This window comes from Mus pahari, chromosome 1 (assembly GCF_900095145.1).
Source record: "Mus pahari chromosome 1, PAHARI_EIJ_v1.1, whole genome shotgun sequence".
In the NCBI taxonomy this organism is placed as follows: Eukaryota; Metazoa; Chordata; class Mammalia; order Rodentia; family Muridae; genus Mus; species Mus pahari.
The window spans coordinates 78,745,938-78,757,885 of NC_034590.1; the positions used below are offsets into that span (position 1 = coordinate 78,745,938).

General features: G+C 46.4%; 1 protein-coding gene across 1 annotated transcript; it reads right to left on the reverse strand.

Moving 5' to 3' along the window:
• Positions 1 to 7,832: 7,832 nt before the first annotated feature.
• Nlrp10 (NLR family pyrin domain containing 10) lies at positions 7,833 to 11,439 on the reverse strand. The gene is made up of 2 exons (XM_021219167.2): positions 11,158 to 11,439; positions 7,833 to 9,580 (listed from the first exon to the last, which is right to left on the reverse strand). Exons 1-2 carry the CDS (start codon positions 11,432 to 11,434, stop codon positions 7,833 to 7,835), a joined length of 2,025 nt encoding a protein of 674 aa, XP_021074826.1. The 5' UTR covers positions 11,435 to 11,439.
• Between the last annotated feature and the right edge of the window lie 509 nt (positions 11,440 to 11,948).

The window sequence follows — 11,948 nt, forward strand, 5'->3', positions numbered from 1 at the left end:
CAGAGAGAGACAGAGAGAAAGACAGCGAGACAGAGACAGACACAGAGACACAGAGAGAGACAGAGATTATATAAGATGCTTACATCTAGCAAAAAACAGCTTGAGGAAATTGGAGCTGTTCCCAGCTAACTAGAATCCCAGTTGAATGCCCACAGCTGAATTTCTTGCTCTCTTTCCCACCACAGGGGCTCTTATATTATGGGATAAGTGATAACATCTGTTAGAAATAGTTTGGTCCTTCTTAGAAAGGGGAACAAAATACTCATGGGAGCAAATACGGAGACAAAGTGTGGAGCAGAGTCTGAAGGAAAGGCTATCCAAAGACTGTCCCTCTTGGGGATCCATCCCATATACAGTCACCAAACCCAGACACTACTGGGGATACCAAAAAGTACATGCTGTCAGGAGCCTGATATAGCTGTCTCCTGAGAGGCCCTGCCAGAGCCTGACAAATACAGAGGCTGATGCTGGCAGCCAACCATTAGACTGAGCACTGGATCCCCAGTGGAGGAGTTAGAGAAAGAACTGAAGGAGCTGAAGGGGATGGCAACCCCATAGGAAGAACAATACTATCAACCAACCAGACCCCCCAGAGCTCCCAGAGACTAAATCACCAACCAAAAAGTACCCGTGGCTCCAGCTGCATATATAGCAGAGCATGGCCTTATCAGCCATCAATGAGAGGAGAGCCCCTTGGTCCTGTGAAGGCTTGATGCCCCAGTGTAGGAGAATTCAAGAGCAGAGAGGCAGGAATGGGTGGGTGGATGGGGAACACCCTCATAGAGGCAGGGAGAGGGGGCATGGGATAGGGGGTTTCCAGGGGTGGGAAACCTGGAAGAGGGATAACATTTGAAATGTACATTTTAAAAAATCCAATTTAAGAAGTACAAAAAAAGGAATAGTTTGCCTTCTAGCTGTTCTCAGGCATAGTGTTTTTATGCTTGGCTTATTTTGACCTCCATTTCACAGAGTTAGGAAGAGTAGCCTATCTCTAAACAAGTGGCTTTGGGCACATTGCAAAGCAAATATACTTAGCCCTGGAAAGGAGTGAGCATAGCTCCACTTTCAAAGTCGGCTTCTCAGTGAGCTTAAAGGTATATGACAACTTAGCAACATAACGTACACTATAGGCCCACTTACTGGTTCATAAAAAGTCACCCCTTTGAAGAATTGGCAGGGAATGGTTTCCAGGGTTTCTTAGATAAGGCCACTGTCATGAGTGTACTAAGCTCAAAAATATGACATGTTTGAAATGTATTACCTTTCCACAACATTGAAATCTATTGAATTACAATAAATGTATATGTTACATAAGTTTAGATGGCTACAATTTACAAAGCCATCCAGGTTTCTCTTGACAGATGCCTATTGATAAACACAGGGTCTTTTATTCCAGTCTTCGCTTCTGTAGAGAGAAGTTCTCAGAAGCTGTGATTACAAAGATTGATTGACTGGGTAGAGCTTCAGTGGTTATGAAACTTAAAGGAAGCAGTTGGAATGTTGCAGCTCCAGAGCCTAATTAAAAAATCTGGGCTACCTTGGCCCTTTGAATCACCGAATCACCATTATCCTCCTCTACATGTGACCTAATATTCTTATAGCCGTCACAGAAAACCTTTTGGGAAACATTAATTTAACAGGTCACTAGTGTTCACCAGCCCAAAAGCTGAGAATGTCCTCACAATGCATCTGAGGCCTGTAGCACATATTTCCTCATCCTGCTCGAACTGGCCTACCTGGTGTGTCTACCACTGTATTTGAAAAGTGTCCTGATTTGTGATGTTCTTTGCTTTGTTACCATGAAACTGTTACCATTTTGGGATGATATTTAGGGAAATCTGAACACGTGTTCCTGGACCACAGTCTCTCATGTTTGACTTCAGAGTAAACTGTATGGTTTTCTCCCTCTTGAGATGAGATCAGTCTCTTTGCATCAACATACTAATATTAACTCTCAGATCACATACTCACTATGTGTGTAAGGGGTGTGTGGGGGGTGTATTAGAGAATAGCTACCCAAGAATTAAAGAGACCACAGGATAGTCCAACAAGTTCAAAGAAGTCTTAGTAGATGCAGAAAGATGCTAAAAATGCAAAGACAGTCCCTACGATGTATAAATAGATATTAAGAAACTCAGTTGGAGACTGCTAGAGACAAGACAGAGAGACAAGCCACAGGGACACAGGGTTGATCCGGGCCTTAATGTTGAGTGGAACTACAGAAGTGAGCTACAGGAGTCCAGAAGACAAAGTGAGAGACCAAAGGATCGTGAAAGCAGCGTGTAAGAACAGACCTAGAGGGGTGAACATACAGGTAGATTCCCATTAAAGGAGAGGGAGGGAAAGGGGGCAGGATCAGGTATGGGAAGGGGCAGAAGAGAAGTACAGAGGGTCAGGAAATTGAATAGAAACATGTAGTAGTGGGGGATGGGGAACTGGGGAGAGCCACTAGAAAAGCTCAGACTCCAAGGAAGTGAGAGGCTCCCAGGAGCCAACAGGGATGACTTTAGCTGAAATACCCAACAAAGGGGAGATAGAACCTGTAGAGACCACCTCCAGTAGATAGGCATGGCCCCCAGTTAAGGGGTGGGGCCATCGATCCATCTCAAAATTTTTAATCCAGAATTGTTCCTGTCTAGAGGAACAACAGGGACAAAAATGGAACAGAAACTGAAGGAAAGGCCATCCAGAGACCATCCCATCTGCAGACACCAAACCCAGACACTATTGCTGATGCCAAGAAGCACTTGCTGACAGGAGCCTGGTATGGCTATTCTCTGGGAAGCTCTACCAGCACCTGACTAATATAGATGCAGATACTCACAGCCAACCATCAGACTGAGCCCAGGGACCCTAGTGGAAGAGCTAGGGGAAGGACTGAAGAAGCTGAAGGGGATTGCAGCCCCCTAGGAAGAATAATATCAACTAACCAGACCACCCAGAGCTCCCAGGGACTAAACCACCAACCAAAGAGTACACATGGAGGGATCCATGGCTCAGATACATGTGTAGCAGAGGATGGCTTCATCTAGCATCAGTGGGAGGAGAGGCTCCTGGTCCTGTGGAGGTTGCATGCTCCAGTGTAGGGGAATGCTAAAGCAGTGAGGTGGGAGTGGGTGAGTGGGTAGAGGAGCACCCTCATAGAGGCAAAGGAAAGGGGGGGAGGGGGGAGGAGGGCTGCGGAGCAGAAACCAGGAAGGGGGATATCATTTGAAATGAAAACAAATATGATTAATGAGAGAGAGAGAGAGAGAGAGAGAGAGAGAGAGAGAGAGAGAGAGAGAGAGAAATTGACTGCATCTGCAGGGAGGGCTGAGCTGAGCTGAGCTTAAACTAGATACAAAGGGGAGGGGGAGGGCTCCCGGCCCTTTTCATGCCCTACAGCTCTCTGCATTTCTGCCCTGCCTCAATACTTATTTTGCTCTTAAGAACAACATGTTTGTCAGTCTGTGCCTCACATGATGGTGCCAGACAGGTGGTGTTTATGCACAGAGGCATACAGTCATCCTGCCTCTGCAGTCATAGAGCCAAGTGTCCCTCTATACAAACAACTCACCTGGGACAGAGCAAGGTCCAAAAGCTCTGTTTTACTGTATTTATAGCAGACATAGCCTGATCTCAACAGGCACTGATCTCTACCTCCCAACCTCTTCACATGGAGGAAAAAGCTGACCCATCCATTGTGGTGGAGAGTCAAACTATGGAGAGGCCAACTACTCCTATACCAGGAAAGGTACCAACACCTAAGCAAATTCATCGTGGATCACCAGTGGTTTCCAGAGAACAGGTGGCTTCTATGGACAGAAAAATCACTAAAAGGAACTCTCTAGGGGAGTGGAGATTCTAGTCCAACCAACCTGACCAGATTCTTCCTCAATAAGACCTGGATGATGTGACATCACCTAAGGGCCATAGAGGGTGAAGAAACTGATCAGATATCCAGGGCAATCAGATTCAAAGGGTGGGGGCTTCTATAAGGCATCTTAATAGGATCCTTGCTGAAACTGGACTGTACAGGTCTGGCAAGAAAAAGCTGAAAGTAGGACTCAGAGTAATGGAATAAAGTCTGATTAAGAAGAGTCGTTTGTAACCAGATTTGGTGGTACAGGCCAGGTAGTCCCAGCACTGGGGGTTGGAGGCTGGTGAAAGCCCAAAGTTAGCCTGGACTGCAGAGTGAGTTGTTCGGAGGCCAACCTGAGCTATGTTAAACCCTATATCAAAAATAAAATAAAATAAAAAATAAAATAAAATAAAAAATAAAAAAAAAAAGTTTTGGTCGTTTACCAAATCTTCTATTTCACTGTTGAATAATTTTCAGAAAAGATTGTCCATAGGCATAAACTTCTAGTGTGTTATAGAAAAGGGGATGGTATTTTTTTCAACCCAGTAGGTTTTTCAGTTAGAATGAACTCGGGTAACAAAAGGTGGGTGGATGAGAATGATGAGCAGCTTATTAATGTGTACATTCATGTATATATACAGGAAGCTCCTGAGGAATGAGGTGGGTCTGTATTCCAGTTTATAGACTGCTTTCAACAACACAACGTAAAGATTTAAAGAAATGACAGGTCAGAACTGGAGAGGAGGTGGCCTAGTGGTTAAGAGGACTTCCCACTCTTGCAGAAGACCAGCACCCATCCACACTGTGGCTCACAAGCACCTGTAACTCTAGCTCCAGAGAAATCCAGTGACCTCTATTGGCCTGTTCAGGCACCAGGCACACATATGCACACACACTCAATCATGCAAATGTTTATGCACATAAGACATTTTAAAATAAATTTTATTTAAAGAAGAAATGGCAAAAGTCAAAGCGTTTTGAGTCTCTATGAGCAGCAAATTAAAGGCAAAAAACACCCAATAAAGGATAGCTGAGAGGTGGGTCTGGTCATCTGAGCCTGCAATCCAAGCTACTCTGGATACCAAGGCAGGAAGATCATAAATTAAAAGCCTCTTGAAGCTACAGCATGAGTTCAAGGATAACCTGGGCGACTCAGTGGAATTCTCTCTTGAAAGGGTGGCTGTGAGGGTGAATAGGGACATAATTTACTGGCCTAGCTCATGTGAAGCTGTAGGTTCAGTCCCCCGTTCTGTGTGACCAACTAGTTAGAGAAGCCTGTTAGTGCAGGTCTCTCCCGGACTAGATCATCTCTTGATCATCCCTAGGCTCACAGGAGTTCTCATTTCCAATGGTTAACTCTTCTAATAGAAGGGGTTAACTTCTGACAGAAAGAATGGAAGGACATTATCATCTGCCTCTGTAAATCTATGTCCTTTTATTCTATGTAGGATTTTGCAAGTTTCTGCATTCAGTGTGGTAATGTCTTCATAAAAGGCCTCTGCCTCACTTATACAGCTGCATCCTACAGCTTAAGGCTGAAAAACAGCTGTAAATATTTCCAGGATCCCTCTCTGAAATAAGCCGTAAAACAAGATAGAAAGTATTCTCTTTCAAGAAATAAGGCCTAGAGAGATTGCTAGAATTTTTGAATCTTCTTCTTCAGCTAATTTTTAATATATGTTAGTTAGCACCAGTAGCAACAGGGGAGGGGGAATATCCATAATGAATTTAGTAGAAAGAGCAGCCTACCCACACCTGGGACATGCAGGTACAAGGGACAGAAGTTCGAGGTCATCCTAGACTACATAGTAAGTTTGAGACCAGCCTTGACTACCTGAGAGCCTGTTTTAAAACAAAAACAATAGAGTCAGTAATGTTCAAAACTAAAAATCAAGTAGAGTTTCTCTTTATTGTTTCTGGCTTTTTGTAAAATGATTGGGTCATTTAATCTTTTGCTCAAGCCAGCTAGAATTGAATGTGTCTCCTTAGTGAAATGTTAGAACATGTCTAGAGTCATAATTGTGTGTTAAATTCGTGTTGCTTAAACAGGCTTCCTTGGCACCAAGAACATGCAGGGATACGGCTGTACACCTGTTTCATTATTCCCAAATTATCCACGGCACTCGGGGGTTGGTCTTGTGAGAGCATCCCTTGTTGGCAGAGACAACATAGCCTAGTTCATCAGGTATCAATAAGCAGCACCCAGCTGTCCAGTTATCAGCTGCTCTCTCAATAAGCTTGTAAGCACACAGACTGCTCCTTAGACATATTTTCTATATACACACTATCTGTAGGTTCAACTTACCATAGACATGATTGACAAATGTCAAGGCACCACACTTACCATGTGGAAACTAGTTACCAGGACTACCATGTCCTAAGCTCACTGTTCAAGGCTAAGTTCCTCACACCCAGACATCTGGGTGTGTCGCGGACCCCCGAACTCTGACCAGCAGAGACACAAATGTCAAGCAAGTTTCAAACAGACTTCTTCTTTATCTTTGTCGAACAGCTTTTAATCTTTTCCCTCTCACAAGAAGCTTTCTCTAACCCTCTCCCTGCTCTCACTAAACCCCAACTCCACTCTGCAACTCCTTCTTCAACTCTCGCCCACCTGAACTGTTTACAGCCTTCTCCCCCAGAATTCTCCCCCCTCCCTCTGGGGCACATCCTGTTTTCTCCCAGCCCCCTGAGCTCCTTCCCAGCCCGGGGTGCATCCTGTTTTCAGTCCTCTGACTTGATCCCTTCCCCCTCTCCTGGATCCGGTCAGAGTTCAGCCAGGGAGGCCAGTGATAGTCCAGTAACTCAGCAGGCAGGCAATCCACACAGGCTCAGCAGTTCAGGCTTGACACACTCGCTCCCTACATGGGTGTGTCCAGCAGATAACTAGAATTGCTACCTATGGGATCAACTCATGAGGAAAAAATAAGAAAAGCAAGAGTCCTGTCTGTAGCTTTTCTGTGGTGCTCAGGGACCCATACTCAGCTGACTAGGGCCAACAATAGCCACTGAGCAGGATTAAGTACCATGTTCGCAGTCTCTGCAGGCCTCTGCATGGTTAGCGGTGATGTGAGGGTCAAGAACTTCCTGAGGAATCTAAGATATAGACAGGGCTCTTGACTATACCTCAATATCCTCTACTATACAAGGAGCTCAATAAACTCACTATGCCTGCAGCAAAAATCCTTTACTTTCTATTATAGAGAGACCCAGAGTAGAAAAGGATGTGCCCATTCTTGGAACTGCATCATCTTTTCATGAAGAAAAGTCAGTTGATGGCATAGCCGGGGCTAACGATACTAATATGATCAACATTAGTACATGATTTAGTCAGGTCAAAGCAAAGAATTTCCCAGACCAGTGTTTAGGGCTGTGACCACCCATGACCCACTTTTAACAATAGAAAGTGTAGAAGTTTCTAGAAAGAATGAGAAGCTACTCTTTATTTAAGCAACACTTAAACACAAATAGAGAGTCAACAGGACTTTCCATTACACCAAAGCATGTTTCCTTTACATGTTGGCACAGATGTGTTCCATATATGCCTATATTTTACAGAGTGTATGTGATTCTCACTTTCTTATTTTAAAGTTTATTTTATTTAAAAAAGAATCTAATGTCAGAATTAAAGTCTACTCATTGGATGTTAGCTTAGAAGGGGCTACTCAAAGTGACCACACCACAGGAGATACTGGGCACCTACTGGGGAGGGATGCTAACTAATTAAACTTCAAATATCTGTGTTAAGGGCTGGTTGCTTTCGGTGAATCTTTCATTGCACATGTTAAGACTCCTGGTCTTAATTATCTAATTCTCTCTATTTGTTCCTGTGTCGTCGTCGTCGTCGTCGTCCTCCTCCTCCTCCTCCTCCTCCTCCTCCTCCTTCTTCTTCTTCTCTCTCTCTCTCTCTCTCTCTCTCTCTCTCTCTCTCTCTCTCTCTCTCTCTCTCTCTCTCTCTCTCTCTCTCTCTCTCTCTCTCTCTCTCTCTCTCCTACCCATTCATCTTATCTATCATCTCTCCATCATTTTTAAGTGTCTGTCCTTCCTCATCCTCCTGTCCCTCCACCCCACCATCCTCCTTATCATTCATCTCCATATGACCCTTTTCTCTGCTTGCCAGCCTACCGTTTCTAATCCCCCGGGCTGGTTCCTCTGTCCCTCTGCTTTTCCCATTAGATGCCTTCTTTTGTTTCCTTGTGCTTTTACCTGTTCCCAAGAATGAACTTTGTACCTCCCCCCTCCTACTAATGCTGCTTGTCACTAAAACTGACTTCCCCTTGCTAGATTTCTTTTCATCCAAATGTTGCACATTGATACTGACATCTTTGATCTGGATACCTTGTGTGAGCTTCTTTATCTTAGAATCATAGAGAGAGAATTCCAGGTCCCATGGCCTGTTGTACTTTATGGCTTCTATTTGTTCTTTAAAATGCTTCAGATCCTGCCTTATCGAAGGAGCAATTTTGAAGTAGAACTTCAGCCCCAAGCTCAAGGTGTTGTCTGTTTTCAACATGTCAAATAAGAACTGTAAACTGAGAGTCACCTCTTCATAGTTCTCCGGATCCACCAGCTTTGCCACTTCTTTGTGTGTGGCCTCTCCCAGCTGACTCTGGTCCTCCTTCACAAGGAAGGACATGGCATAGAAAAATTCCTGGAAGCTGATGTGGCGAAAGCTGTAGAGTTTCTTGATGCCGAGCCCCTCTCGGTAGTCGATGCAGTTCAGAAAAGCAGTAAGGCTGGGGCCGTCTAAGCCATGCTTTCTGAGGACATCTTCCTCAAATAGCAGCCTCTGGTGCCGCATCCCCTCCGCTGCCAAGGAGCACAGACTCTTCAGTACCTTGTGCCTGGTAAGCTCAGAGCTGTCCCCATTGCCATCAGTGGGCAGAAAGGTGGACACATAAGCAGTGAAGATGTCTGTACTATTGCTAGGTGTCTCTGAGACTTCCTGGCCTCTCGCCATCTTCTTCTTCAGCCAGGAGCAGACCACCCAGCAAATGCCTGGAACCTGGCACGCTTTATAGAGAACAGCATTGTTTTGCACAAACTCAAGGGCGTTTTTCAATTGTTCCTTATCCGTAAAACAGGAGCTGAAATATGTCTCCCTCTCCTCCTCAGAGAAGCCTAAGACATGGACATGTCGCCGTTCACCCAACATGGGCTCCAGACTCGCCAAAGCTGGAGGCCGCGTGGTGATGAGAAGGGAGCATGGTACCTCCCTTCTCCTCATCAGAATGTGAAGTACGCGCTCGGCACGACTGGACTTCTGTAACTCATCATAGCCATCCAGGATGAACAGGAGCCGCTCAGGCTGCCTCAGAATCTCTGTGACTGGGGCTTGATCATCTCCACAACACCAGCAGATGAGGTTGGGCAGGTCACACTTGGGTAACAGGACCACTTCTCTGCAGCTCACGTAGAAAACATAATCAAACTGGCCTGGGTACAGCTTCCCTTTGACCCAATCCTGCACCAGTTTTTTGACCAGGGTTGTCTTTCCAGTGCCCGCAGATCCTTGCATCACCACTATGGGCGGGGTTGAGTAGGACTCCGCCTCTGGAGCAAATAAAGTCTCCACATCGACAGGATCCAACTCCTGTTCCAGGTCAGAACGGGAAAGTGATCTGCGACTCCCTGAACTGGATGTGGCCACCAGAAGCAGCTTATTGTGACTGCTATTAACACCCCAATCTTGCCTCTCCTCCAAACAGCGCACGCGCTCCCGGTAGATTTCTCTGTAATCTGAGTAACACAAATGGGGTTTCGGGTGTTGAACATGAACAACAAAGGGCAAAAATCAACCCTTCAAACCCTGAGATTGCCCTTTAGTCTCATCTTCTACCCTCTCTAACTTGCATTGCTCTGAAGATTGTAGCTGTGGCTTCATGAAGTGAAGTTACCGTGCATAAGTGTGTGTGTGTGTGTGTGTGTGTGTGTGTGTGTGTGTATGTGTGTGCAGCCATGTTTTGTATGTGAATATATTTGTATCTACACATGCTCATGAGAATGTGCTGACAGAGGGTGTGCATTGTGTGAGGGAAAGGGTGTGAACACTTCAGTATAAGTATGTGTGACAATGCATATGTACCTTCAAAGTCCTGTGAAATTTTGTCATGGGGTGAGGTGAGGACAGAGAGAGGAGAGAGAAAAGAAGCTGAAAGCTGAAGTAACTGGAGTCTGTTCTTGGTAAAGGGGGGTCAGAGCTAAAGACTACCCAGCAAATGAACAGGTGCCATAACTTCTGGAGCCTCGCTTTCTCCCTTCCCTTCCCCTGCCCTCCTCTCCCCTCCCTTCCTCTGCCCTCCTCTCCCCTCCCTTCCCCTGTCCTCCTCTCCCCTCCCTTCCCCTGCCCTGCTCTCCCTTCCCTTTCCCTGCCCTCCCACCCCTCCCTTCCCCTGTGCTCCTCTTCCCTCCCTTCCCCTGCCCTCCTTTCCCCTCCCTTCTCCTGCCCTCCCTTCCCTCCCTTCCCCTGCCCTCCCTCCCCTCCCTTTCCCTTCCTCCTCCTCTCCACACCCCCATTTGTGTACATCTGTGCTCATGTGTATGTGGGCACATGAGTGCATGCGGCGGTCAGAGGGACAAGCTCAGATAAAGTTCCTCAGGTGTTGCCTTTAGTTATTGAGTCTGGGTTTCTCATTGAGTCCAGAGCTCACCAAGTAGACTATGCTGACTAGCCAGCAAGCATACTAGACCCTCCTGGCTCTACCTTCCTAACTGGGATTATAAATGGAGCGCATGCATTTAATCCCAGCACTTGGGAGGCAGGAGGAGGAGGATCTCTGTGAGTTCAAGGCCAGCTTGATCTACAGAGTCCCAGGACAGCAAGGACTCTGTTACACAGAGACAACCTGTCATGAAACCCGAAAAACAAAAACATAATGCACAGGAGGTCTCAGGGATGAAAGAAAACTGAGAAAGATCACAGGTGTCCACGGAGCCCCTTGACCTGCACCCCAAAATGAGAAACAGCCAGCTGTTTAGTCTCTGTAGCCGTCTAGAGCCACTTTAGTTCACTGACCCCTCCGTGCAAGGCAGCGTAGCCGCCAGTCATGAAGCTGGGGAGGTGTGACCCATGCACTCTGCTGCTGTTCTTTCTTGTTAGTGGAAATCACTCCACCAACACTGTGCCCATCCACATGCCCTTTCTGCATTCTCAGCCCTTCTCCAGCGTAGCAACTACAGGTAGGAGGTGGGGTGCTTTGTTTAAAAGATATCATAAACCCCTACCTTCAGCTCAGGATCTGCACTATCAGAGTCTGTGTGGTACCTGGGGGTGCCTTTGGTGCCACAGTCACTTCTCTCTCTCAGGCTACACTCACCATTCAGACAAATCTGGTTGAGGTAGTCTACAAGCTCCATCAAGTTCATGGCCTGCAAGCTCCTGCTCACCACTCTCACAGCTTCCTGTGCTCCGTACATTGAAATCAGTTTTGATGCCAGGTCCACCTGACTCAGACCCTCCAGTTCCCCTCGGGCCAGATGAAATTGGGTCACATCCCGTAAGTGGAACTTCAGCATCTTGAAACTGTTCTCCTCAAGGTCATTCAAGGCCCAAAGCAATGCCTCCTGGGGACTGTTGGCCCGTGCCAAGGCCATGGTGGTCAGAGTTCAGCCCCAGCACCTGGAAACGAGAAGTAATGGGAAATAATAAGTGGGGAAGAGCTGGAGACTCCTCAGCTGCCATTCCTTCTGGGTGCTTGGCTGTCTGTGGAGCAGAAGCCTTGGGGAAGGCCACATATGTGCAAAGCTCCAAGAAGGGCAAGTGGATGAGACAGCAGTGGAAATTGTCTAATCATCCCTGCTTTATCAGATAGCATGTGTGACCATGTGGGTAACGAGCAAGGAGGCCCCCCTTCCTCTTCCTTCTTTCCTTCTTTCCTTCTTTCCTTCTTTCCTTCTTTCCTTCCTTTCTTCCTTCCTTCCTTCCTTCCTTCCTTCCTTCCTTCCTTCCTTCCTTCCTTCCTTCCTTCCTTCCTGCTTTCCTGTCTTCCTGCCTTCCTGCCTTCCTGCCTGCCTTATTTCTTATGTATGTGTGTGTGTCTGTGTGTGTGTGTCTGTGTGTGTGTGTCTGTGTGTGTGTGTCTGTGTGTGTGTCTGTGTGTGTCTTGTG

Coding starts and splice junctions, on each gene's coding strand:
- Nlrp10 (XM_021219167.2), bottom strand. CDS start 11,434: ATGGCCTTGGCACGGGCCAACAGTCCCCAGGAGGCATTGCTTTGGGCC. Junction 9,581..11,157: donor CAACCAGATTTGTCTGAATG/GTGAGTGTAGCC, acceptor TGTGTTACTCAG/ATTACAGAGAAATCTACCGG.